The sequence below is a fragment of the Chlorocebus sabaeus genome, chromosome 8, assembly GCF_047675955.1.
Source record: "Chlorocebus sabaeus isolate Y175 chromosome 8, mChlSab1.0.hap1, whole genome shotgun sequence".
Taxonomy (NCBI): Eukaryota; Metazoa; Chordata; class Mammalia; order Primates; family Cercopithecidae; genus Chlorocebus; species Chlorocebus sabaeus.
In genome coordinates this window covers 52,065,973-52,092,768 of record NC_132911.1, presented here as the reverse complement: position 1 = coordinate 52,092,768, position 26,796 = coordinate 52,065,973, and the positions used below count along the sequence as shown (strand labels likewise).

At 45.5% G+C, this 26,796-nt stretch overlaps 2 protein-coding genes and 1 non-coding gene across 6 annotated transcripts in view; 1 reads left to right on the top strand and 2 right to left on the bottom strand.

Moving 5' to 3' along the window:
* Window positions 1–2,714: 2,714 nt before the first annotated feature.
* On the bottom strand, window positions 2,715–2,822 carry LOC119625023 (U6 spliceosomal RNA). Its single transcript, XR_005241172.1, has one exon. It is a non-coding gene; the product is annotated as a U6 spliceosomal RNA (small nuclear RNA).
* A 1,245-nt stretch (window positions 2,823–4,067) lies between these two features.
* MCM4 (minichromosome maintenance complex component 4) lies at window positions 4,068–22,016 on the bottom strand. The gene is made up of 17 exons (XM_008000567.3): window positions 21,897–22,016; window positions 21,697–21,780; window positions 21,228–21,392; window positions 20,693–20,856; window positions 20,503–20,604; window positions 20,039–20,134; window positions 19,863–19,958; window positions 18,190–18,328; window positions 16,516–16,736; window positions 14,686–14,806; window positions 12,173–12,432; window positions 11,345–11,710; window positions 10,753–10,880; window positions 9,179–9,386; window positions 7,285–7,513; window positions 6,684–6,817; window positions 4,068–5,849 (listed from the first exon to the last, which is right to left on the bottom strand). The coding sequence occupies exons 2-17, from the start codon at window positions 21,764–21,766 to the stop codon at window positions 5,757–5,759; spliced, it is 2,592 nt and encodes an 863-aa protein (XP_007998758.2). The 5' UTR covers window positions 21,767–21,780; window positions 21,897–22,016; the 3' UTR covers window positions 4,068–5,756.
* Window positions 22,017–22,747: 731 nt separating this feature from the next.
* The window catches only part of PRKDC (protein kinase, DNA-activated, catalytic subunit), a 189,496-nt gene continuing 185,447 nt past the window's right edge, over window positions 22,748–26,796 (top strand). For all 4 annotated transcript variants that reach the window (XM_008000566.3, XM_008000564.3, XM_008000565.3 and 1 more), the window contains exons 1-3: window positions 22,748–22,942; window positions 25,478–25,554; window positions 25,646–25,738. In XM_008000566.3, the coding sequence (XP_007998757.3) occupies window positions 22,789–22,942; window positions 25,478–25,554; window positions 25,646–25,738 (324 nt within the window). In that variant the 5' untranslated portion in view covers window positions 22,748–22,788. The remainder of the gene's footprint in view (window positions 22,943–25,477; window positions 25,555–25,645; window positions 25,739–26,796) is intronic.

Sequence of the window (26,796 nt, the reverse complement as noted above, 5' to 3'; positions counted from 1 at the left end):
TAATAAAGGCTGGGCGTGGTGGCCCACACCTGTAATCCCAGCACTTTGAGAGGCCGAGGTGGGCAGATCATCTGAGGTTAGGAGTTCGTGACCAGCCTGGCCAACATGGTAAAACCCTGTCTCTACTAAAAATACAAAAAAAAAAAAAAAAGAAAAAAAAAATTAGCCAGGCATGGTGGCATACATCTGTAATCCCAGCTACTCAGGAGGCTGAGGCAGGAGAATCACTTGAACCCATGAAGTGGAGGTTGCAGTGAGCCAAGATTGCTTCTGTTCAGCCTGGGCAACAGGGGAAAAAAAAAAAAAAAGAATCCATTATAGGCTGGGTGCAGTGACTTACACTTGTAATCTTAGTACTTTAGGAAGCAGAAGCAGGATGATTGCTGAGGCCAGGAGTTTGAGAGCAACCTGGGCAAGGTAGCAAGACCCCATCTCTAAAAATAAAAATAAAAAAAATTAGCTAGGCATGGTGGTGTGTGCCTGTAGTCCCAGCTATTCAGGAGGCTGAGGTAGGAGGATCACTTGAGCCCAAGAGTTCGAGGCTGCAGTGAACTATGATCACACCACTGCACTCCAGCCTGGGTGACAGAGGGAGACCCTCTGTCTTTAGAAAAAAAAAAAAAAAAAAGGCTGGGCACGGTGGCTCACACCTGTAATCCCAGCACTTTGGGAGGCCAGGCCAGGCAGATCACTTGAGGTCAGGAGTTCAAGACCAGCCTGGCCAACATGGTGCAACCCCATCTCTACTATGACATCAGTTAGGAAATACTTTTTTTTTTTTTTGAGACAGAGTCTCGCTCTGTCACCCAGGCTGGAGTGCAGTGGCATGATCTCGGCTCACTGTAAGCTCCGCCTCCCGGGTTAATGCCATTCTCTTGCCTCAGCCTCCCGAGTAGCTGGGACTACAGGTGCCTGCCACCACGCCTGGCTAATTTTTTGTATTTTCATATTTTCAGTAGAGACAGGGTTTCACTGTGTTAGCCAGGATGGTCTCGATCTCCTGACCTCGTGATCTGCCCACCTTGGCCTCCCAAAGTGCTGGGATTACAGGAGTGAGCCACCGTGCCCGGCCTAGGAAATACTTTTAAAAACTGCTGTTGCTTACTAAATCTAAGAAACTCTTAAAATGCCATTATAATTCAATTCTTTTTTTTTTTTTTTTTTTTTGAGACAGAGTCTCGCTGTGTCACCCAGGCTGGAGTGCAGTGGCGCGATCTCGGCTCACTGCAAGCTCCGCCTCCCGGGTTTTACGCCATTCTCCTGCCTCAGCCTCCGAGTAGCTGGGACTACAGGCGCCCGCCACCTCGCCCGGCTAGTTTTTTGTATTTTTAGTAGAGACGGGGTTTCACTGTGTTAGCCAGGATGGTCTCGATCTCCTGACCTCGTGATCCACCCGCCTCGGCCTCCCAAAGTGCTGGGATTACAGGCTTGAGCCACCGCGCCCGGCAATTCAATTCTTTAAACTTTTATTTTGAAATAATTTCACGGCTGGGCATGGTGGCATGGTGGCTCACACCTGTAATCCCAGCACTTTGGGAGGACGAACTGGGTGGATCACCTGAGGTCAGGAGTTCAAGCCCAGCCTGGCCAACATGGTGCAACCCCATCTCTACTAAAAAAAAAAAAATTAGCTATGCCTGGTGGTGGGCACCTGTCATCCCAGCTACTGGGGAGGCTGAGGCAGGAGAATCGCTTGAACCCGGGAGGTGGAGGGTGCAGTGAGCTGAGATCGTGCCACTGCATTGCAGCCTGGGTGACAGAGCGAGACTCTGTCTCAAAAAAAAAAAAAAAAAAAAAAAAAAGGAATAAAAGCAAACTTGATAAAATAATATCATTAAAGGAATGTCAGAGTGAAGGGTATATGGAAATTATACTGTTCTTGCAACTTTTATGTAAGTTTGAAATTATTTCTTTTTGTTGTTGTTGTTGACATGGTGTCTTGCTCTGTTGCCCAGGCTGGGGTGCAGTGGCATGATCTTGGCTCACCACAACCTATGCCTCCCGGGTTTGTTTTATCTATGATGGATGCTGAAGGAGAATGGCACACACATTCTCCAATCAAATAAAGCAAGCTATTTTAATTAGCGAGACTAGATATCTCCCAGGTTCCATGAGATTATGAGGCATACCCTCTAAAGGAATATTTGTAAGAATTTATGGGGCAGGACTGTAATTCCTCTTATTCCTCCACTCCACAGCCTGATACTTCGCTGTTTTCAAGAATGCCTTCTGATAACTTTTACATCTTCACCCTCCTTTCATAGGAGTTAATTATCTCTACCAACATGTAACAAGCATCTAGCGCCAAGCACCAGGCACTGCACTGAAGGATATGACCATTCCTTCTCTCAAGAAACTTATGACCAGTGGGCAGGCTATAGATGTAAACACGTTTGCTAAATAACTACAATTTTCTTTTTTTTGAGATGGAGTCTTGGTCTGTCGCCCAGACTTGAGTGCAAGGGCACGATCTCATCTCACTGCAGTCTCCGCCTCCTGGGTTCAAGTGATTCAGCCTCCTGAGTAGCTGGGATTACAGGCACCTGCCACCATGCCCAGCTAATTTCTGTATTTTTAGTAGGGACAGAGTCTTACCATGTTGGTCAGGCTGGTCTCAAACTCCTGACCTCGTGATCCTCCTGCCTTGACATCCCAAAGTGTTGGGATTACAGGCGTGAGCCATCACACCCGGCCAAATAACTACAGTTTTTACTGAAAGTATAGAATGCTTCATGGATTTGTGTGTCATTCTTGCGCAGGGGCTATGATAATTAATCTTTTGCGTATCATTCCAATGTTCACATATGTGTGCTGAAGCAAGCACTGAATTATTATTTTAGACTCTGGAGAAAACAAAGTTTACTGAATTAAATTGAGATTCACTATGATGGAAACTGACAGCAACAGGACACCACCATTATTTTCATTCTACTAAAATCCCCTTAAAATGAAACTATACACACACTTCATCTACAGTTGAATATACCTTCAACTTGGTATTCAAATGCCAGGTTTAGAAAAATATTACTAGTACATAAACTTCAGGCGGAAACCATCTTAGTCAATAAGTAGATGATTTAATTATTGTTCGACTTAACGATTTTTCAACTTTACATGGTTTAAAGCTGTTACAATTTCAACATTCTTCAAATTTTGAATTTTGATTGACCTTTTCTTGTGTTACCAATGTGGTACACAAGACATTTAACACTTTATTTATTAGACAGTCTCACACCGTTGCCAGGTTGGAGTGCAGTGGCATTTCAGCTCACTGTAACCTCCACCTCCAGGGTTCAAGCAATTCTCCTGCCTCAGCCTCCTGAGTAGCTGAGATTATAGGCGTTCACCACCACGCTGAGCTATTTTTTTTTTTTTTTTTTGGTAGAGACAGGATTTTGCAATGTTGGCCAGACTGGTCTCGACCTCCTGACTTCAGGATCCACCTGCCTTGGCCTCCCAAAGTGTTGAGATTACAGGCGTGAGGCACTGCACCCAACCATAACACTTTATTATAAAATAGGCTTTGTTTTTCATTATTTTACTCAACCATAGGCTGATTTAAGTATGCTCAGCTTTTTTAAGGTAGGCTTGGCTAAGCTGTTTGGTAGGTGTATTAAAAACATTTTCAACTTAGGATATTTAATACAGCGTTCTACTGCTAACATTTTAATACTATTTAAATATTCAACTAGATCTTTTTTTTTTTTTTTGAGATGGCGTCTCACTCTGTCGCCCAGCCTGGAGTGCAGTGGCGAGATCTCAGCTCACTGCAAGCTCCGCCTCCCAGGTTCATGCCATTCTCCTGCCTCAGCCTCCAGAATAGCTGGGACTACAGGTGCCCGCCACCATGCCTGGCTAATTTTTTTGTATTTTTAGTAGAGATGGGGTTTCACCGTGTTAGCCAGGATGGTTTCGATCTCCTTACCTCATGATCCGGCCATCTCAGCCTCCCAGAGTGCTGGGATTACAGGCTTGAGCCACTGTGCCCAGCCAGATCTATCATTTTCTATGGATACTTTATTAACGAATGTTGATTCTAAGTTATAAAAAAGGCCCAACTCATATGATTTAAAGGTTTCAGAAATTATTTATTGTAGTAGTACTTACACATAAGATTTTAGCCTATGGTCATTTTATAAAGATGACTGTTAGGATTTAATCAATATTTAAAGAAAACGAGATTTGTTGTATTATGGTGTTTTTTATGACCTATCAAATATTTACCACTACAAATTTCCATGAACGTAGTGGTTAGTAAAGCTTTTTCCTTAATGAAAAATAATGCCAGATAACCAAGTATTATTCGTTCTATAATTTATTTAGGAAAAAGTTTTATGTATTAGGGTAAAGGGGTAGAAGTTAACCTAGAATCTAATAATCTCCAATCACCCATTCCTGATCTAATAGTAGCCATGAGAAAAAAACCTCTAGAAAGAATTATACCTCTCAAAAAATAAAAAATAAAACAAAGGCTATGTGCAGTGGCTCACACCTCTAATCCCAGCACTTCCAGAAGCTGAGGTGGGCAGATCGCTTGAGCCCAGGCAGATAGCTTGCAGCCTGGGCAACATGGTGAAATCTTATCTCTACCAAAAAATACAAAAAGCAGCCAGGCATGATGACATACACCTGAGCCCAGGAGATTAAGGCTGCATTGAGCCATGATTGTACCAGTGTACTCTAGCCAGGGTGACAGTGAGATCCTGTCTCAAAAACAAACAAACAAACAAAGTGCTATGAAAAAGAGAGGCTCTAGCCCTTTACCACTGAGGTGATATGCCCTGGCTATGCCTGTCATCAAATCCTTAAGCATATTGATGATGGCCATGAGAAACCATGCCCCAGACTGTATCTGTGCATACACAGAGTAAAAGCCCTGTTGCTATACTATAAAATGGCACTTGAAAATAATCTCTACAGTATGTTTGAAAATTGGCATAGTATTTTTTTTTTTTTGAGACAAAGTCTTGCTCTGTTGCCCAGGCTGGAGTGCAGTGACCGGATCTCAGCTCACTGCAAGCTCCGCCTCCCGGGTCTACACCATTCTCCTGCCTCAGCCTCCCGAGTAGCTGGGACTACAGGCGCCCGCCACCTCGCCCGGCTAGTTTTTTGTATTTTTTTGGTAGAGACGGAGTTTCACCGTGTTAGCCAGGCTGGTCTCGATCTCCTGACCTCGTGATCCGCCCGTCTCGGCCTCCCAAAGTGCTGGGATTATAGGCTTGAGCCACCGCGCCCGGCAGTATTTTTTTTTTTTTTGAAGACAGTGTCTCACTCTGTTGCTGAGGCTGTAGTGCAGTGGCGTGATCTTGGCTCACTGCAACCTCTGCCACCTGGGTTCAAGCGATTCTCCTGCCTCAGCCTCCTGAGTAGCTGGGATTACAGGCATGTGCCACCATGCCCGGCTAATTTTTCGTATCTTTAATAGAGATTGGTTTCATCATCTTGGCTAGGCTGGTCTTGAACTCCTGACCTCGTGATCCACCCACCTCGGCCTCCCAAAGTGCTGGGATTAAAGGCGTGAACCACCGTGCCCGGCCAGCCCGGCCAGCATAGTATGTTTATTTATAATGTGGGAAAAACAAAAACAAAAACAGATACTTCACTACAAATATTGAACCAAGTTAGAAAATTTTTATGTAGCCAAACCATGACTTTAAGCTCTATTTACACTGATGGCGGCCAACTGAGATGCAGGCCACACCCATGTGGCATGCAGCAAGCAGGACATGCAGGCAGCCTTCCTTGCTCACAAGGCTTCAGAGCAAGCGCACGGTCTTCCCAGTCACCGTCAGGAAGTCATCATCTGCCAGGGCACGCAGTGCTTCTTCAAACATATCTTTAGTGATTGCCTGTGGGGAAGAGAAAGAAAATAAATATTTTACATGTCAAGTCCCTCCTTTACCTGTTAGAGACACCATAATTTTAATGTTAAAGTACAACCCAGAATCTTTCTCTTTTTGGTGGCTGTACACATGCCTTATGCTCTAAATCAGCAGTGGAGTGGCCAGATGGTCCATATGGTAGACTTGGCATCTGTATAGTCCATGTTGTAACTATCAACTCTGCCCTCTCAGTGACAACATAGAGATGGAAAGTGGACCAGCACTGAAAGCCTGCATAGTTCTATTCACTAAACAACTCACCTTACTTACTTACAAAATGACACTCAAATATTTCATTCCTAAAACAAACTTATAACAACTATAAAAGGGGCATAACAATTTTTTTTCTTTTGTTTTGAGATGGAGTTTTACTCTATTGCCCAGGCTGGAGTGCAGTGGCAGGATCTCAGCTTACTGCAACCTCTGCCTCCCGGGTTCAAGCAATCTTCCTGCCTCAGCCTCCTGAGTAGCCAGGATTTCAGGTGCTCATCACTGCACCCAGATAATTTTTGTATTTTTAATAGAGACAGGGTTTTACCATATTGGTCAGGCTGGTTTCAAACTCCTGGCCTCAAGTGATCCGCCTACCTCTGAGTACCAAATGAGATTACAGGCGTGAGCTACTGCGCCCAGCCAAAAATTTTAATTGTGATTATTTCTTGATGATGGCTTATGGTTCATCTTCCTTTTCTTCATTCTTATCTATATTTATTATTTAATAAATAAAGGAAAAAAACCCAAAAGCAATATTAAGGAAAAAGAGAAAGTTCTATCAAACAAAAAATACATATAAACACTTACTATGTCAGATTGTCCCCGAATATCTTCAAAAAGTTGCTGGTATTTTAGAGCTGGTGTTTTGCCCTTAGATAAAATAAGCTTTTTCAATGCTTCAGCTAATTCTTCTTTCCGTTTACGAGAGGTGGCACTCATCCCTGATTTAAAAAGAAATCAATGAAAACATGTTTGCTATTATGAAATGAAATGTTTCAAATTCTCAAAAATATTCCTTTAGTAGTATCATCTAGAAAGGTAAGGGGACAGGGGCTGAGTACATTTGAAGGGAATGAGTTTTGAATTATTTGGAATTTTCTGTAAGCCACTAGCTGTCGCTTTCCGTGGAAACAGTATACATATCTGTGCAGCAAGCAGCTGCTGCTAAGAAACAAACAACTTCTCTAACAAAACTTCCCAGACAGTCAAAGAGACAGAATCTCCTTAAAACTATATCAAGATAAGATTAAAGGGCAACTTTCATCAGACTCTCAAAGGGGCCCCAATCCAAAAAAGGTTAAGAACTTCTGTTTCAAATGATTTAACTGTTAGCTTAAATCTGACATATGAACTACATACATATTGAAATAATTTTCAAAAGCTTTTCTGCTCCCTGAAAATAACGAACCTGTAGTAAGAATAGATATGTCCACGATGCCAGTCCGGGGATCAGTTGCAGACTGCTTTAGAGCTTCCCGATGGAGGCGTTTGGCTTCTTCCACATCAATGGCTTCAACTTTGTTAGACAATCTTACTTTAGCATGGGCTTCTGCTAAGCGGATTAATGACTCTAGCTGTCGAGGATATGCAGAAACCATTCCCCGGCTACTGCCAATCTTCCTCATGTCTACATAAGCCTATTGTAGGTAGAAAAACAAAAACAAACCTCCTTGGTGACAACAACTTTAGTTTTGTGGTTGAATTTTGAACACTTAGGCTTCCGTTAAGTAAATGGAACTCAGATATGGTCCTGGGCCCTGGAGCTCATCAAGTGGTAGAGGCTACACAGACCACAGAAATCCCAGGTGAAGAAGTCAATGTTCAGCGTGCAGTGGTGGGTGAACATTTTCCAACTGGGAGATGCTCAGGAAGAATACTTGGAGAGGGTGGCATCTAACGTAGCTCTGAAGAACAGAGATGGGCATGGCATGGCAGAGGAAAGTGATGTGGCATGTGGGGAGAGGAGCAGGCTGTGACGACTCATAGGGAGAATCAGGGTCTGTCTGTGAAAAGTGCTCACATGGGGCACATAAGGACTGCTGGGAGAATGCTGCAAAGGTAAGTTGTATCAGTTTCTTTTTTTTTTTTTTTTTTTTTTTGAGACGGAGTCTTGCTCTGTCACCCGGGCTGGAGTGCAGTGGCCGAATGTCAGCTCACTGCAAGCTCCGCCTCCCGGGTTTACGCCATTCTCTTGCCTCAGCCTCCCGAGTAGCTGGGACTACAGGCGCCCGCCACCTCGCCCGGCTAATTTTTTGTATTTTTAGTAGAGACGGGGTTTCACCGTGTTAGCCAGGATGGTCTCGATCTCCTGACCTTGTGATCTGCCCATCTCGGCCTCCCAAAGTGCTGGGATTACAGGCTTGAGCCACCGCGCCCGGCCAGTTGTATCAGTTTCACATACAGATGACACAGTCTTATTTCTTCATGAACAACCCCCAAGACTATGACACACAAAAAAATTACATAATGTCTGTAACTTTCATCTTAGCATTTTTGGGAGCTCAGTTAGGATGTAAAGCTCATCAAAGCACCAGGAACTTTCTTAGTATCACAATGCTCGAATAACCTAAATGTGCCATTGTGCACTTCAGTTCATGTACAAGGATGCTGAAAAACGAACCTAAAAGACTGCTCAATCTGTTTTTTACAAGCAAAAGGAAGCTTACAGAAACTGGATGACTTTTTCAGTTTCCAAATTACTATGTAGTGTTGCCTCTATTTGAAACTAGGTCTTTGATCTTACATTCACTATGCTTGTAAGTATTTAAACACATAAAGTGTGTGTACTACCTACATAAATGAACTATTTCCCCCTTTTGCAACATTTGGTAAAGTCAATTCTGTAATATGGGAGGAAACAATAAACAGTTATAAAAAATAGTATGTTATTCTTAGGCCAGGCATGGTGGCTCATGCCTGTAATCCTAACACTTTGGGAGGCAGAGGCTGGCGCATCACTTGAGGTCAGGAGTTCAAGACCAGCCTGGCCAACATGGTGAAACTCTGTCTCTACTAAAAACACAAAAATTAGCCGGGAGTGGTGATGGGCACCTGTAATCCCAGCTAGTAGGGAGGCTGAGGCAGGAGAATCGCTTGAACCCGGAAGCACAGGCTGTAGGCTGCAGTAAGCCAAGATCACGCTACTGCACTCCAGCCTGGGCAACAGAGTCAGGCTCCATCTCAAAAAAAGGAAGAAAACAGTATGTTATTCTTAACAAAATAATATTTTAAAGGAGATGATTGGTCGATTACATTAATGCTGTGGGCTACAGGCACAGTAAGCCTTTTTTCGGCAGGGTTACCTCGATGAGAGCCTGGCTGGCTTCCTCACTTAGCCGCGGCATGATGGTGCTGTGTGCATAGGCAATGTAGTCCTTCAGCACCGCCATGTCCAGGAGCTCCTCCTCTGCCTGCTCCTCACTCTGGTAGTACAGTGAGACCAGGTGGTGAGCCAGACGCCTGTCATAGGCTTCGTCCTGAGGGTCCAGCATGAGGAAGATCAAATCAAACCTAAGAAAACAAAGTAAAAATACTGTTTTTCCAGTACCTTGTGAGGCCGAGGCGGGTGGATCACCTGAGGTTGGTAGCTTGAGACCAGCTTGGCCAACATGGTGAAACCTTGTCTCTACTAAAAATACAAAAATTAGCCAGGAGTGGTGGTGCGTGCCTGTAATCCCAGCTACTCGGGAGGCTGAGGCAGGACAATTGCTTGAAACTGGGAGGCGAAGGCTGCGGTGAGCCAAGTTCACGCCACTGCACTCCAGCCTGGCCAACAGAGGGAGACTCTGTCTCAAAAAAACAAAACAACAACAAAAAACTGTTTTCCTAGTTGAGACACCAATACACCTACAAACGACATGCTAAAGACTGCTCAAGCACCACAGATGTGCAGTGAATGTGCATCCTGTGAGCGCCCGCAGGGAGAAAGCATCTTTGCCTGGTGTGGAAAGGGCCTTTGTGTCCATCCATTCACCCCACTCACCCTGTGCTGTCCCTAGCCCTTAGGTCAGCCCAGGGAACGGCTGGGGACCAATCAGCTGAGTCAAAGGAAGACTTCCCTTAGGGGAAGGTTTCTATAATTTTGACGATGGAAAGTTGTTGGTTTTTTTTTTTTTTTTTGAGACAGTCTCACTCTATAGCCCAAGCTAGAGTGAAGTGGTGATTTCAGCTCACTGAAATCTCCGCTCCCATTGGCTCATTTCTTGTGCCTCCTCAGCCTCCTGAGTAGCTGGGATTACAGGCATGTACCACCACGCCTGGCTAATTTTTTGTATTTTAGTAGAGACGGGGTTTCATCAAGTTGCCCAGGGTGGCCTCAAAGCTCAGGCACTCCAGCCACCTCAGCCTCCCAAAGTGCTGGGATTACACGTGTGAGTCACTGTACCTGGCTGACAATGGAAAGATTTGAATGAAAACACATTCAACTGATTTTGGGGGAAAAAAACTTTTGTCAAAAAAAAAAAAAAAAAAAAAAAAAAAGCAAGTAATTAAAACCTAAAATCCATTTATGAAAAATGTCCAATATTTGTAGTGGGGCTGAGAGTGAAGATTATGTGATTGCACTTTAATAAATCTAACTTTTCAGAGCCTCATCTACGGTACAGAGTTGTTCTCTGTTGACTCTCAGCAGTGGCTTTAGGACTAAGGGTAGTGAGTGACAGCCATGTGAAAATGGCGTGGGAGGGAAACATCCCAACTGCTTCAAAATCAAATGAGAACACACATCATCCTTGTTGTGAAAACTCTTGACCAACCAAATTTGAAACATCTTGATAAGCGTGAAGTTTCCATTAGCAGTTGCTGAATCTTAGTAGCTCATTTTCAATCTCACCCTGAATATTCTACAAATGAACAAAATAAAAATCTGTTTTAATACCTTGATAATAAAGTATGAGGCAGCTGGATGTTTTCAATGGTTGTTTTTTTAGGATTCCACTGAGACTCAATGGGATTTGCTGCTGCCAGGACAGAGGTGCGTGCATTGAGCTGACAGATGATCCCAGCCTATCAGAGAAAACAGTGCGGTTAGAAGCCTCTCCCTGACGCTGGCAATTAACAAGTACCATCTTTGCCCAGCCACCTACTAAACCCATATTCCCTCTACAGCATTTCTATTGCCTGAGCCATGTTGCCTTTACTGACTTCAGCAGTTCACCTGGATAAGCCTTGTCCTCAGATTCATGCCAAGGACTGAGTTTAGATGAATGCGTGCTATAACCACGTCTTTCTCAGGAAGCAGGCACCTTGCAAGAGCTTTAGGACAAATTCAAGGCTAGTACAGCAATAAAGACAAAACATGATATCCTGTAGAAGATATGTAGAGATTTAGCTGAAATATGATGTGAAAAGCACGTATCAATCTCCCCAAGTTAGAACTAAGGTAGCACAGCACAGTTCCACATACGCTGTCTTTCAAGGGTCCACGTATTTTAAACATGTCCACATTCACGGTGGAGAAGGCGACTCACCTTTGCAATGGACAGAGTCTGCTGTTCCATGACTTCATGCAATACCGATCTTGTACTTTCATTCATCTTGTCGAACTCATCGATACAGCAGATGCCGTTGTCACTGAGGACAAGGGCACCTGTCTGCAGGACCAGCTGCCTTGTCTCAGGGTCTTTCATTACGTATGCAGTGAGGCCAACTGCACTGGAGCCCTTCCCAGAAGTGTACTGGCCCCTGGGGACGAGGTTGTACACGTACTGCAGCAGCTGGGACTTGCTGGTACCAGGGTCACCACACAGCAAGATGTTGATCTCAGCCCGAAATGTGCCCCTTCCAGTGTGACTAAAATCCTTCCTTGTCCCGCCAAAGAGCTGAAGCAAAATTCCCTAAATAATCAAACAGAGACATGTCTAAACATTTTCTGCACAGTAACTGAGATGTAGTTTAAACTTTAGAGGTACTTTTCTCTCTTATAAAGAACTACAATTAGGAAATCGCAGGAAGGTATAAAAAGGCTCCTGAAAGTGCTTGATATGCTCTAAGTTATTACTGACCAATTTATTCATCAGCACCCATCATTATGCCAGAATGATGGCCATGTAAGTCCCTGTCCCTATTCTGATACTGTGTGGCCTCTTCTGTTTAGAAATTAAGTTTAGAGCAGAGATGAGGATAGACAATGCTATGACTCTCCTCAACCAATGGCAAGTCCAGTTGCCAGCACTTGCTCTAACAGGCCACAGCTCGCATCCTTTATGGCAAATGGCTTAAGTGGCGGAGTGGATGTTTATACTATTTGATTCTAAAAAACTGTAAATCCCAACCCCTAGTTTTAAATCCACTGTTACCTTCTTTATATCTTCATGTTCATAAATGCTTGGAGCCAAGGCTGAAGCAAGCCTCTCATAAATGTCTGGTTTCCTGGAAAGTTCCTTAAGCAATTCCACACGTTTCTCTGAAAAAAGTTTCTGTTCTGCTTCTTCATCAAGGCCATGCAGACGTTTTGCATCCGTTTTCCGATAATGAATGACGTCAATGTGGGTTTTGTAGACAGACTTCACATTACTCACTCTTGGATTGACTCGAATAGGCACTGCTCGATAGATGCCTGAGGGCACAACCAGGAGATGCACTTTTACCTTCCCGTATCTTCCTCTGAGTGGCTCAGCAACCAGCGTAGGCAACAGGTACACTTCAGAGCGAGGCACCACACTGGGCTGGCCCTGGAAAGGTGAGCTCCACCATCTCTTAAATGACCCTCCCAAGCCCAGGACTCAGACCCACATTGCAAAGCTCCCGCCTGCTGAGCAAGCGGGGAAACAGCAGCAGGAAACGGACAAGCTCGAAAGAACCCAGGTGGCTCATGTCTGTATTCCTAGAACTTTGGGAGACTGAGGCAGGCGGATCACCTGAGGTCAGGAGCTTGAGACCACCCTAATCAACATGGAGAACCCTGTCTCTATTAAAAACATAAAAATTAGCCGGGTGTGGTGGCACATGCCTTTAATCCCAGCTACTAAGGAGGCTGATGCAGGAGAATGGCTTGAACCTGGGAGGCAGAGGTTGCGGTGAGCCAAGATCGTGCCATTAGACTCCAGCCTGGGCAACAAGAGCGAAACTCTTCTCTCAAAAACAAAACAAAAAGAGAAAGAATCAAGGTTTCTGTAAATGACAGACCCGAGGACGTGTTCACCTGGGCCCACTAGTCAGCAGTGCTCCAGGGCAACTGTAGCTACATGAGCACCTCCACGGGCATAGTCATCCTGAGGGTGAAATGGAGCCGCTGTGCTTCTGGCTCAATGCTGGGTTCGTGGCTGTGTTTAATAAACAGTATTTTTACTTCCCTAAGTTGAGTGTACAGAATCTGATTAGCACTTACTTGACTTCAACAAAATGCTAAAATCCTCCAGCCATTAAAACTAGACTAGGCCCCACCCCCCGTCCACCACCCCTGACAAAAGCATGCAAATCATGCATTCTTCTGGAAGGCAGGCTCCCCACATACAGAAGTCTGATCTGATATTCGTCTTTTCTGGATTTCAAACCAGAAGCCTTTAACTCTAGGCTGATCCCTGCAGCTTTTGGAGAAAGCCCGGCCTTTCCCCCTTACAGCTATCTCAACACAATAGCACAGAGTCTTGTTCATTTAGTGGGTTGGTGTAATTCTTATTTAACACAACAAAACAGTTTACACGCATTCTTAGAATACACACTATTCTTCACTCCAATATAGGCTAGGGATGGACCACTATGTTTAAAGTGGCCCATGATGATTTATCTCACAGAGCAGCATTGATACTTATTTCATATCTACACAGCACTTTCCACAGCCCCTAGGCCCCAAATACTCTCACACATGTATCATCACATTAACTCCACTTTGTAGGTGAGGAAACTAAAATATTGGATTAAATACTTTATCAAAGGTTTCACGGTAGCAGGACTGGAAATATGCACGTCACTCACTAAAGACTATGCATTATTTCAAATTCTCAATGACTACAAGTACTTTTACAACAGAAGACTGCCAGTGACAACTGCGGGACTTCATACTGGGGAAGAAACAGGGTGGGCACTGCCTCACTGAAGACAAAGGCCGATGCGTGGTGTGTCCCAGGCCCTCCGCTAAGGAGCAGATTCAGGCACTCTGTGACCGTTGCCACCTTGCCCATCAATGAAGAACTGTGCTACCATCAACACTCCCTTGCCGCCAACCAAAATCTATTGTGACTCTACAGATTCAAAAGGAAGACTGCCACACTCATGTGGTGCTGTGCAAAGAACACTCTCGTGGCAGCAAGAGAAGGAGTCCTGGGTCCTGATTTACCGTGGCATCTGAGCTACTGCTGTCTATGCATCCCTGAACCTCAGCTTCTATACATGGAAACAAGTCACTCTGACTCATTCTTCTCTGTAACAAACAAATGTTAACCCCTGGCTACACATTTGGGAAATAAGTAAAAATTACTTGCAACTCCAGCATTGATAATACTTAGCTAATGGCATAACTCAAACTCTACCTATACCAGCCTCTCTGAGGCTGCTGTCTCATGATGCCAACAGTACTGACTTGAGACACACATAGCTCCAGGATACTGAGATATCAAGAGGCGAGTGACCGCACAAACCATGAGTTCCAACATTCAAGTTTCAGAAGAACTGAACAATTTCATGATGCTGGGCCGTGGTACTCAGTTAAAAAGGTGGCAGATAAAGTGGGGATATACCCCACGGTCTCAAAGACATGCAGTGACAACTGCAGGCAGAACTGGACCTGTGACTGAGTCCAATGACTCACTAAAGCACAGCATTGAAAACAAGACAGACATGCTAAAGTGCTGGTGCAAACCTACACTCTTACCTGTAACATTCACTCTGTCCCCAGGCTGAACCTTGTCAACGAGATCATTGTGAGCAAATAGGATGACTGTATGTGGTGTCTGCCCTGCAGGCATGTCTTCTGGAGACTCTTGAAGCTTGATCTGAAGGGCAGCAAACAGAGAACATGTGGGCCACAAAGAGAGTGCAGGAGGACAAAAATCTGCATGTCTTTGTACTGCTTTTGCCATGCAGGAGGACAAAAATCTGCATGTCTTTGTACTGCTTTTGCCATGTAAGGCTGCAGTGCATATCCCCGCATAAATGTTTGTCCATGTTTCTCACTATTTCTTTAGAAGTTACTTCTAGATCTCCTGGGTAAAGCAGCATACATTTTTGAGATGGGGTTTCACATATTGCCCAGGCTGGAGTGCAATGGTGCAATCTCAGCTCACCGCAACCTCCACCTCCCAGGTTCAAGTGATTCTCCTGCCTCAGCCTCCCGAGTAGCTGGGATTACAAGCCATGCCACCATGCCCGGCTGCAACACACATTCTTAAGGCCCACTGTCGGGCATGCCTGCGCACCTCACAACCCTGCCTGCATCCACTTATCTAACAGGTTTATCTGTGGCGCACCCAGCTTGTGCTACAGCCCATCCTAGGTGTCAGGGACCCGATAGTGAACAAAGTTCCCTGCCTCATGGAGTGGAAGGGGCAGATAATATACAGAAAAATGAGCACATAACATGTGACAGTGACAAATGCAGCAGACAGCAACAAAACAGGGGAAGGAATGTAGGGAGCTGCGGTGGGGGAAGCTGAGATGCTTTTCATAAAGCAGGGTCGAGGAAGGCCTTTCCAAACCAGGTACCCTCTGAGAGGCCTAAGGATGCTGGGCTTTTCTCTAAGCCACTTTGGGGGCCTGCAGGATTCTGAGAATAGGAGGCCATATGCTCCTGGGGAGCAAGGTGCCTGCCTTTCTGTCTCCAGCTCTGTCCCATGCAACATTAAAGAAACCATGCACACAGTCACAGAAAAACTCAAATTCTGTCCTCCCATATATCTTTACAGTTACAATCACAGTAAATAAGCAATTTTCTACCTTCCCCTCACTTATTTCTGTCATTTTAGTAACTTCATCTTACAATTTCGCGAATAGAGAGAAAAAAGGGCAAACTTTTTTTTTTTTTTTTTTTTGAGACAGTCTCACTGTTGCCCAGGCTGGAGTGCAGTGGCACAATTTCAGCTCACTGCAAGCTCTGCCTCCTGGGTTCCTGCCATTCTCCTGCCTCAGCCTCCCGAGTAGCTGAGACTACAGGCACCCGCCACCATGCCTGGCTAATTTTTTTGTATTTTTTTTTTTTTTTTTTTAGTAGTGACAGGGTTTCACCGTTAGCCAGGATGGTCTCAATCTCCTGACCTTGTGATCCGCCTGCCTCGGCCACCCAAAGTGCTGGGATTACAGGCGTGAGCCACCAAGCCCAGCCGAAAAAGACCAAACTTCTTAGACAATAAAATTTGTGAAAAAATTTCAGAAAAATTCCTCCATCCTTTACCAATGGAAAAACCGCAGAACGACATTTAACCAAGTATTCTCATCTCAAATGTTTGAAGCATTTTAGGCCACGAAAATATGATGTCTCTAACAACACACAGTACTACTGGCAACCGCACAGGGACAGTGCCCTGAAGCAGGGCCTTTGTGTGCTCTGCGTATTTAGCCCATAGGCCACTAATGAAACCCACAAGACCAGAGAGGGATGGATGCCATTCGGGAAGTGAGGCTCGGGGTCCGAGGGACAAGTTATAGTCGGCCTTTTGAGGATACAGACAGGCAAAGCATAGCCTGGGGGGCCAGGGTGGCTGCGCACCATCTGCTTGTCAGAGAAGAGGGAGCGGTTGTGGATGAGTGCCATGCTGTGGGTGGTGTGGCAGCGCCCGCACACGCTGGGCTCCGCAATGCGGCCGCGGTCCATCTCCACCCGGGTCGTGTGGGCACACACTTGGCACTGGAAGAAGGCCTCCTGCATCTCGGGAATCAGCTGGGATGTCCTGATCACCATGCCGCTGATGGTGATGAGCTGATCAATGTCTGTGAGGGGAGAAGAGAGGTCAGCACACCTGATCTGAGGTGCAGAGGTCCAGGAATAGCTGGGATCACAGGCAGGTGCTGGGTGCCCACAAGTCTGCCTAGGGTGACCTTTCTGTGTCCAGTCATCTGCAGAGTATGTCTTCAGGAGACTCTCAAGCCCAGTGAACCTCTGGCCCCTGTCCAGCAGGCATCCCTTGCTCCCTTCTTGTCTGACTACCCTCCTCCCTGCCTCTTGCCTCACTCACCCAGCCTCCTTTATGACACCCTGCTGTATCAGGAAAAAAGCCAGACAGCCTGGACTGAGACCCAACCCTAGCCTCTCTGTGCACATTTTGTGTCCTCTATAGAATGGGGTGGTATCAGGACCCCAGAGCCAAGGACTGAATGTGACAGTGTATTTCAAGACTAGTAAGAGCACCTGGCAGAGGAAAAATTCCTCTATACTTTAGAGTCATTACTATCCACATAGAACCCCTTAGATGGTCTGATCTTTCACTCTTGCTTATTTCCTCTATTATTTGAACCCTTCCTGACAGACAACTTTTCCCCTTTGAAGGTCCCACTGCCCCCAGCTAATTTCCCCTGCTGGTTTCAGATGAGCTGCCCTGTTCTGGCCTGTAGTTAGCCACTGCTAGCCATGAAGATCACCCTATTCTGCCACTGATTCATGAGACCTCTACAATTTTGCTGTTGTTGAGATGGGGTTTTAACCTGTTGCCCAGGCTGGAGTACAGTGGTGCAATTACGGCTCACCATAGCCTCAAGCTGCCAGGCTCAAGTAAGCCCATCACCTCAGCCTCCCAAAGTGGTAGGATTACATGCATGAGCCACTGTGTCTTGCTAATTTCTTCTTAAAAAGAGATGGAGTCTCTTAAGTCACCCAAGTTGGTCTCAAACTCCTGGCCTCAAGTGATCTTCAAGTCTTTAAAATCTATTTTTTTTTCTTTTTTTGAGACAGAGTCTCATTCTGTCACCCAGGCTGGAGTGCAATGGCACAACCTCGGCTCAGTGCAACCTCCGCCTCCCGGGTTCAAGTGATTCTCCTGCCTCAGCCTCCCGAGAGTAGCTGGGACTATAGGCGCGTGCCACCACGCCCTGGTAATTTTTGTATTTTTAGTAAAGGGGTTTTACCATGTTGGCCAGACTGGTCTGGAACTCTTGACCTCAGGTGATCTGCCTGCCTCGTTCTCCTGAAGTGCTGGGATTATAGGCGTGAGCCACCACGCCCAGCCAATAGTCAATCTCTTATATCAGAAACTTCAATTAAATTCAAAAAGTATATAGGGTTCATAAGTATACAGGATAACTGAATCTGTATTATTTTGTCAATTTATAATCCATCACCTTGACTACCACCACCAATTACTTCTTTCATAGTTTCCTGATGAAACAAGGCTATTTTCATGTAAGGCATTTTCCTTCAACAAAAGTAATCCTATGAAAAATACATTACCTTCTGGATTCAGGTTTCTCATATTCTTAGTCTTCAATGCGTTGAATGGTCTTACTTGAATCTGATGTTCTAAGACTGAGTCAGGGTAACGGTCAAAGAAGATTTCATTGACAGCCATGTCAAAAGTTGGAATAACTTCCTGTAAAAATAAATACGAAGATGTATTTGTATTCATATCTCAGAGTTAAATACAATAAAGGCACGTCAGATTAGCAAAGTATAAAAACAAGACAACATGTCATGCCCCCAAAGTATTACCCTAAAGAATCATGCACGTGCTGTTTTCAAATTTAGGTATGCTGAACTATCTATTTTTGCATATTCTCAACTGGGTTAAATTTGATAATTTATATAAAAGTGCCTTTTTGATGTATACTGGCATATTTTATGCTTTCTATTAGAAGGGAAAAAAATTTTGACCTCACGCTTTCATTATTTTCCTTCTATAATGAAATGATACCAAAGTAAGTTATTTACTTATTTTTAGTTTTTGAGGAAGAGTTTCGCTCTTGTTGCCCAGGCTGGAGTGCAATGGCATGATCTCGGTTTGCTGCAACCTCTGCCTCTGGGATTCAAGCAATTCTCTTGCCTCAGTCTCCTGAGTAGCTGGGATTACAGGCATGTGCCACTACGCCTGGCTAATTTTGTTTTTAATAGAGATAGGGTTTCTCCATGTTGGTCAGGCTGGTCTTGAACTCCCAACCTCAGGTGATCCGCCTGCCTTGGCCTCCCAAAGTGCTGGGATCACAGGTATGAGTCACCGCACCCGGCGACACCAAAGTAAGTTAAATCATATTTATTCAAATTTGTTAACATATGGTTCCCATTTTACAGATGAGGAAACAGCTTTTGGTTGGCTAAGGAACCTGACTAAGGCTATGCAGCCAGTAATCAGCAAAATCAAGATTCAAAAACCAGGTCTGCTTGCCTCAAAGACCACACCCAGAGGCAACAGAGCTGATACTTCATGAATAAAAACTGACCTGAGGCCAAAAAGTCAAAGTCTACAGTACAATAAGTATATTCTTTCAAAGCGGCAGGAAGTATGCAATTCAGTTAAAGTATTTCCATTTAAGATAACTTACTTCATGAAACCCAAGAAGCTATAGTTGTTAGATTCATCATTTTTCTACATGAGAAACACTGCCCAGTAAACCATAACCTGTCATTGATAGTAATACATATCCCACTTTCAGGAACATTAAAATGTGAAAAAAAAAAAAAAAGTTCATCTTAAAGGAGATGATCCTTTTTTTTTTTTTGAGACGGAATTTCACTGTGTTGCCCAGGCTGGAGAGCAGTGGCGTCATCTCGGCTCACTGCACCTCCGCCTCCTCGGTTCAAGTGATTCTCCCGCTTCAGCCTCCCGAGTAGGTAGGACTACATGTGCACACCACCACGTGTGGCTAATTTTTGTATTTTTTAGTAGAGATGGGGTTTCACTTTGTTGGCCAGGCTGGTCTCGAACTCCCGACCTCAAGTGATCCATTAGCCTTAGCATCCTAAAGTGCTTGGATTACAGGTGTGAGCCACCACACCCATCCAAAGGAGATGATACATGGTTTTCTTAGTGTTTGTGCATACTATCTTCATTACCGAGGAATTTGTGTTATCTGGAAACATTCTTTCTGGACAGTTACTAAAATTCATCAAGGTCAAAGCTAAATTCTTACCTGTGGGTAAGAGATGAGTTGTCTGTACAAATTTTTGTCAAACAATTTGATGTGTTCACAGTTTACATTTAAAAATGGCTCACCAATTACATTAATCTACAAGATAAAAATGAACAAGTTATATTTTGCTAACTATTTTAAAACACACAACTTGAATTTAAAGAGTATCTGATTACCTCCCCAAGTCGTTGCATGTATAGAGGTTCAGTAATATCTATGCCAACATTTTCTTCTTCTTTAGCCAGAGGGTCAATAAATCGCTGAAGAAATCTCTTTAAGTGGAGAGAAAACATATCAGGCATATAGCATTTGGGAACAGGCAACTACTAAAAACACACAAAGTTAGGAGTATGTCTCTATCAGGAGACAGAAATAAATATTTTTCTTCCTTTTTCTTTTTTAAAATTTAATTTAGAGATGGAGTCTCACTATATTGGTCAGGCTGCTATCAAACTCCTGGCCTCAAGTGATCCTCCCACCTTGGCCTCCCAAAGTGCTGGGATTATAGGTGTGAGCCACCACAGGTGGCCCTTCTAGTCATTATGGTTACTTCGATATAGATGGTTACTTCGATATAGGTTATAAGCACGGTCTCCCAACATTTTCAGAGCTCAAAGTAATTTTAATACATATAGCTCACCTGAAAGTTTTCTTTGCATGTTGCCACATTTACATCTGTTCCCCAGATCACAAGTTTTTGGCCTAGAGACTGCTCACTTGCCACTATATCTTCTGCTGCTGCCTACACAGAAAAACATGACAGAATCATGAAAATGGAGTTACCCACATGATATCCGCCATAAGATGGTTTCAGGAGACTGCATACTCACCCCGTCAGACTGCAGATCCACTTGCAGGCCCTTCTGTGCAGAGCCCAAGTCAGGCCTCTGTCTCACAGGTGTGCCCCTAACACCACTTCTTGGGGTTCCCTCTACCCGAGAGCTGGGAGTGCCATATGTCAGCGGTGAACTAACATCAAAGTCAAGAGGGATAGCTATAAAAACAAAATTAGGAAATTCTGGTGGTATATCAAACCTCAAATTACAGCATGTTGTCTGTTGACCTATACCACCTAATTGCACAGCAAACTTGAGTATTTATTGCAACCTGTGGTGGTTGAGATTCTGAGCACTATTAAATGTTCTATTAAGAAAAGCATCAAAGAACCTGCTTATTCTGCTCACTAAGCCCTAAAACAATTATTTTCGGCACTCTGTTCAGCTCCTCTGGTTCAGAATATGCTCACTCATGTGCAGAGGGGATGCTTTAGGCATTATGACAACTGTAATAAAGACAGTAAACCTGAGCAGATAAAGCATCAGCTGTGTATCAAGCACAGCATAACCTAGATCTTCAGACACGCACCTGAAGAATGCATTTGGGGAGGGCTGGAAAATAACACGTCCTGCACGACAGGGCTCTGTAGGTCCCCTCCAGGCGAGGTTGGCATCGGCTGCAACTCCCCCGTGGAGGTGGAATCCTCGCCTCTACGTCTCTGAGAAGGAGATGACCTGGCATCCTCACCTCGAGCTTGTGTCACACAAAACAGAAAAGATGGCCATGAACTTTTAGGGCCGGTATTCCTGGATTTGTCTGTCCCTTGGGGCATTATGACTCACCACTGAACCAAACCAAACAGAGGCAAATGGGCAATCGAATTAAGCAGCACCCAGGCCACAGCCTGCTGTGGGTGTCTGTGCGCACCAGGTGGCAGCGCCCAGCCCGAGGCTGAGCGCCCGGGGCCCGCGCACCCACCCAGCGCTGCCAGTTGCGGCAAGAGAGGGCAGAAGGGGCGGCGCCGGGGGCTGTGGTGGGCCCGGCTCGGGGGACTCACGCGTCTGGGTTGGGGTGGTTCTTCCACGCCGGCTGCCGCGGCGGCTCGGGGTCGACGCCGGGGACGACATGGTGCTCGGGGTACCTGCGCGACAAGGACAAGCTCGGGCCGGGCCTGCCTCCCGGCTTCCCTGCCCTGCTCCGCAGCGCGGACGATCCAGCCGGCTCCGCGCCACGCCCTCCCTGCCGACGCGCGGTTACCGGGGAAAGGCGGCCGCTTGCGGACGCTCGCAGGCTCCAGGTCCACCTGGCCAGTCGCGCTCCCAAACCACGGGACCCAGAGTTCCCGCCGGCGGCAAGGTCGTCTCCGCCCCTGGCGGGGCCTCACCAATCACAGCGACGCTCGTGCGTGGCTCCGCCTCTGGGAGGCGCCACTGCGCACCAGTAGGGGGGGACAGTGCCACTTCCTTCAGCATCCGCGCGTAAGCCAGAAGTAGGCCTCGCTCGGCACCCCTCTGTCTAGATAGTCTGACCTCCTGCGCGGCCGCGTTTTCGCGGGAAAAGTGGGTCTGACCGCACCAGTTCTCGGGGTGTGTTCCGTTAGCGTTGGCTAGGGAGCATGTGCTTCTTTATCCCTTAGGCGTTTTTGATTAATAAGGACATTAGAGATGCATTTGTCACTTAAAAATTTTTTTTATTAAAAAAATTAAGGACGGGAGGTGGCGGGGATGGTCTTATGTTGCCCAGGCAGGTCTCGAACTCCTGCAATCCTCCCGCCTCAGCTTCCTAAAGTGTTGGGACTGCAGGCGGGCGCCACCGCGCCCGACCGCGTTTGTCACTTTTTATCGAGGAACAAACTTGGAGCTCTTGACCCAGGCCCTTCGCTTGTTTTATTTGCCTCTGGTATCTATTTAGCCAAGTCCAACACCAAGTAGCCACCCAATCTACTTCCGCAAGTCAGACCGACGGATGGCGTTTCTCCTTAAGTTTCCATGTTGACTAGGGCCAAAGAAGCGCGCCTACAGGCCAGGCTTTCCCGCAGGGGTCCCCGGGAAAGTTCCTGCCGCCGCGCCCCGTAGCCCCGCCCCGGCGCGTAGGAGCATTTCCGGGTCCGGGCTGAGCGGGCGCACGCGCGGGAGTGGGACTTGGCGGCATGGCGGGCTCCGGAGCCGGTGTGCGTTGCTCCCTGCTGCGGCTGCAGGAGACCTTGTCCGCCGCGGACCGCTGCGGTGCTGCCCTGGCCGGTCATCAGCTGATCCGCGGCCTGGGGCAGGAATGCGTCCTGAGCAGCAGCCCCGCGGTGCTGGGTGGGTACCGGCCCGAGCTGGGCCGCGGGTGGGTCCTGGCTTCCCGAGTCGTTCTGGAGCCGGGCAGCCCGGCGCTTCTCTCTGTGTTTAGATGACGGTATTTTGAAGTACAGCGATTAGATTCTTGGGGGAATTTCTGTGCGTGTGTATAAAGTGATTTTTCATACTGCTTTTTACTCCCTAGTATTAGAGGAAAGATATTTTAAAGCCAAAGTTGGTGAAAACAACCCCTAATTTGGCAATCCTTGCTATACAGAGTCGGGGGGGGAGGGCAAGAGAAATAATTTTTTTTTTTTTTGAGACGGCGTCTGGCTCTGTCGCCCAGACTGGAGTGCAGTGGCGCGATCTCGGCTGACTGCAACCCCCGCCTCCTGGGTTCAAGCTATTCGCCTGCCTCAGCCCCCCGAGTAGCTGGGATTACAGGCGCGCGCCACCACACCGGTCTAATTTTTTTGTGTTTTTAGTAGAGATGGGGTTTCACCATGTTGGTCAGGCTGGTCTCGAACTCCTAACCTCATGATCCGCCCGCCTCGGCCTCCCAAATGCTGGGATTACAGACATGAGCCACTGGGCCCGGCCAAGAGAAAGTATTTTCTTTCACCTGAATCTCGCCTAATCCCACCAGTACCTTTTCGAAACCCCTATATTTACTGTTCCTACCTTGAGAAAAATTGAAGAAATACAATTGAAGTCATGTTCTTTTAACTCTTTAGCAATGCCTGGGTGGGAACTTTTTCCTCTTTGTGGTAAAAGTGCCTCTTTTTAGCACTTTAAATAATCGAATATTTCGTTGTGTGGAAACTCCCGTATTCCTTCTTTAAAACACGAGTGTGCAGACCTCTTGATGTTGTGCCCTATTAAAAGGTGAGATTTTCTTCCGGAGGGTCTAGGAGTGAATGTGTTGTAGGAATAACTTAAAACAGTTTAAGCAAGATGTTCTATGTGGCACGGTGCAGTGGTTTATGCCTGTAATCCCAGCACTTTGGGAGGCTGTGGCAGGTGGATCACCTGAGGTCAGGAGTTCCAGACCAACCTGACCAGTATGGTGAAACCTTGTCTCTACTAAAAATACAAAAATCAGCTGGGCATGGTGGTGAGCGCCTATAGTCTCAGCTATTCGGGAGGCTGAGAGAGGAGAATGGCTTGAACCCAGGAGAGGGAGGTTGCAGTGAGCGGAGATTGTGCCACTGCACTCCAGACTGGGCAATGAAGCAAGACTCCGTCTCAAAAAAAAAAAAAAAAAGATGCTATATACGTGAATTCTGTATGTTCTATTTGTTGTCAAGAATATGTTAACAATGGGGAAATATCAAAAAACTAACATTGTGTGGTTACTTTCTCTTCTTAGGGTTTCAAATTTAGCATTCATTTTTGTTTGTTTAGTAACTTGTGTCTAAAGCTCTTCCAAGTTTACCTTCCATTCATGACATATCTCCTTTCACTTGAGAGATTCCAGGGGAAGTGTATTAGTTCCTTATTGCTGCTGTAACAATTATCACAAGCTTAGTAGTTTAAAACAGCACAGGTCTGTTACTCTTACAGTTCCCACTGTAAGGGGGATTCTGTGAGTCAGAATCCCACACATGTCTCACCAAGCTAGAACCAAAGTACCACGCAGGGCTGCTTTCTTTCTGAAGGCTCTTGGGGAGGATCCGTTGCCTTATTCATTCAGGTTATAGGATTGAGGTCCCTGACATTCCATACTTCTTGAAACTGTTCCCTTTCCTTGGATCACAGCTCCCTTCCCTTGGTCTTCAAGGCCAGCAACAGCACGTCAAGCAGAGGTTTGGAATCTCCTGCTTTCCCAACTTCCTGTCTCTCTGATCAACTCTTCTTCATCTCCTTACTTTAAGGGCCTGTATGATTACATTGGGCTCTCTGGATAATCCAGTATGATCTTCCCATTTTAAGGTCAACTGATTAGCTACCTTAATTCTATGTGCAAGCTCAATTTCCTTTTGCTATATACATTTTACATATTCACAAGATGTGACCCCAGGGATTGGGATGCAGGCATCTTTGGGGCCATTATTCTGCCTACTGCTTCCCTGTGGAACATTGTCTAGAATTTTCTGCTTTTTTTGTTTTAATATAGCAACCTTGGGTTAGTGTTTTATATTTATAAGGCTGCCTTGAAAACCATTCCATCCTTGGCCAGGCGCGGTGGCTCACGCCTGTAATCCCAGCATTTTGGGAGGCCAAGGTGGGTGGATCACGAGATCGGGAGATTGAGACCATCCTCGCTAACATAGTGAAACCCTGTCTCTACTAAAAATACAAAAAAAAAAATTAACCACAGTGGCGGGCACCTTTAGTCCCAGCTACTCGGGAGGCTAAGGCAGGAGAATGGCGTGAACCTGGGAGGCGGAGCTTGCAGTGAGCCAAGGTCACGCCACTGCACTCCAGCCTGGGCAACAGAGTGAGACTCGGTCTCAAAAAATAGTGGTAATGAAAGAATCATTGCAGCCCCTTTAGGAGTGGTTTACATGATGCTCTTGGCACTCTCTTAACTTGCTTACTTATTTTTTTGAACAGCATTACAGACATCTTTAGTTTTTTCCAGAGATTTCGGTTTGCTTGTATTTGTCCGGAAGTCACTCAACAGTATTGAAGTAAGTTGACAATTTTCGTTTTGCTTTTCTTGTATATTCCTGGAGTGACTCCTGTTACCCATATTTACAATATGTATCTCTTTCATTACAGTTTCGTGAATGTAGAGAAGAAATCCTAAAGTTTTTATGTATTTTCTTAGAAAAAATGGGCCAGAAGATCGCGCCTTACTGTGTTGAAATTAAGGTAAGAATTAAAAAAAAATACCTTATTACATTATATATCAACATCTGTTTTAACTTATGGTGTAAGGAACTTGGATTTTTATTTAAAGGTAAAACATTTTCCTTTCTCATTGGGGAATTTGCTTATTTCTGCTTCATTGTGTTACAAATGAAGTGGGCTCTTCTTTAGTTTTTTTTGTTTTTTTTTTTTTTGAGATGGAGTTTTGCTCTTGTTGCCCATTAGTTATTTAGATTTAGTAAGCTCAGGCCTTTGTCAGAGAAACTACTTTGATAATTTCTTTCCTGAGGAGGTGGCAGTGGCACCTTGGGCTCCCTGGGGCCCTGACGGCTTCTTGATAACTTCACTGCAGCCAGGGCAAGAGCGAAATTCCATTTCAAAAAAATAATAATAATTTGTATTTGTATTTGTATTGTTTATTTATTTTTATTTTGTGAGACAGGGTTTTGCTCTGTCATCCAGGCTGGAGTGCAGTGGTGTGATCATGGCTCACTGCATCCTCCATCTCGTGGGCTCAGGTGATTCTCACACCTCAGCCTCCCAAGTTGCTGGGACCACAGGCATGTGCTACTATGCCCAGCTAATTTTTGTGGTTTTTTTTTTTTTTTTTTTTTTTTTTGTAGAGACAGGGTTTTGCCTTGTTGCCCAGGCTGGTCTCGAACTCCTGGGCTCAAGTGATCTTTCCGTCTCCACCTTCCAAATTGCTTACAGGCATGAACCACACTGTAATCCCCAAAGGGATTGCAGATACGAACCATGGAGTCTGGTGAATACTTTTTTCTTTTTTTTTTTTTTTGAGACGGAGTCTTGATCTGTCACCCAGGCTGGAGTGCAGTGGCACAATCTTGGCTCGCTGCCACCTCTGTCTCCCAAGTTCAAGCGATTCTCCTCCCTCAGCCTCCTGAGTAGCTGGGATTACAAGCGAGTGCCACCATGCCCGGCTAATTTTTATATTTTTAGTAGAGACGGTTTCACCATGCTGGCCAGGCTGGTCTCGAACTCCTGACCTCAGGTGATCGCCTACCTCAGCCTCCCAAAGTTTCGGGATTATAGGCATGAGC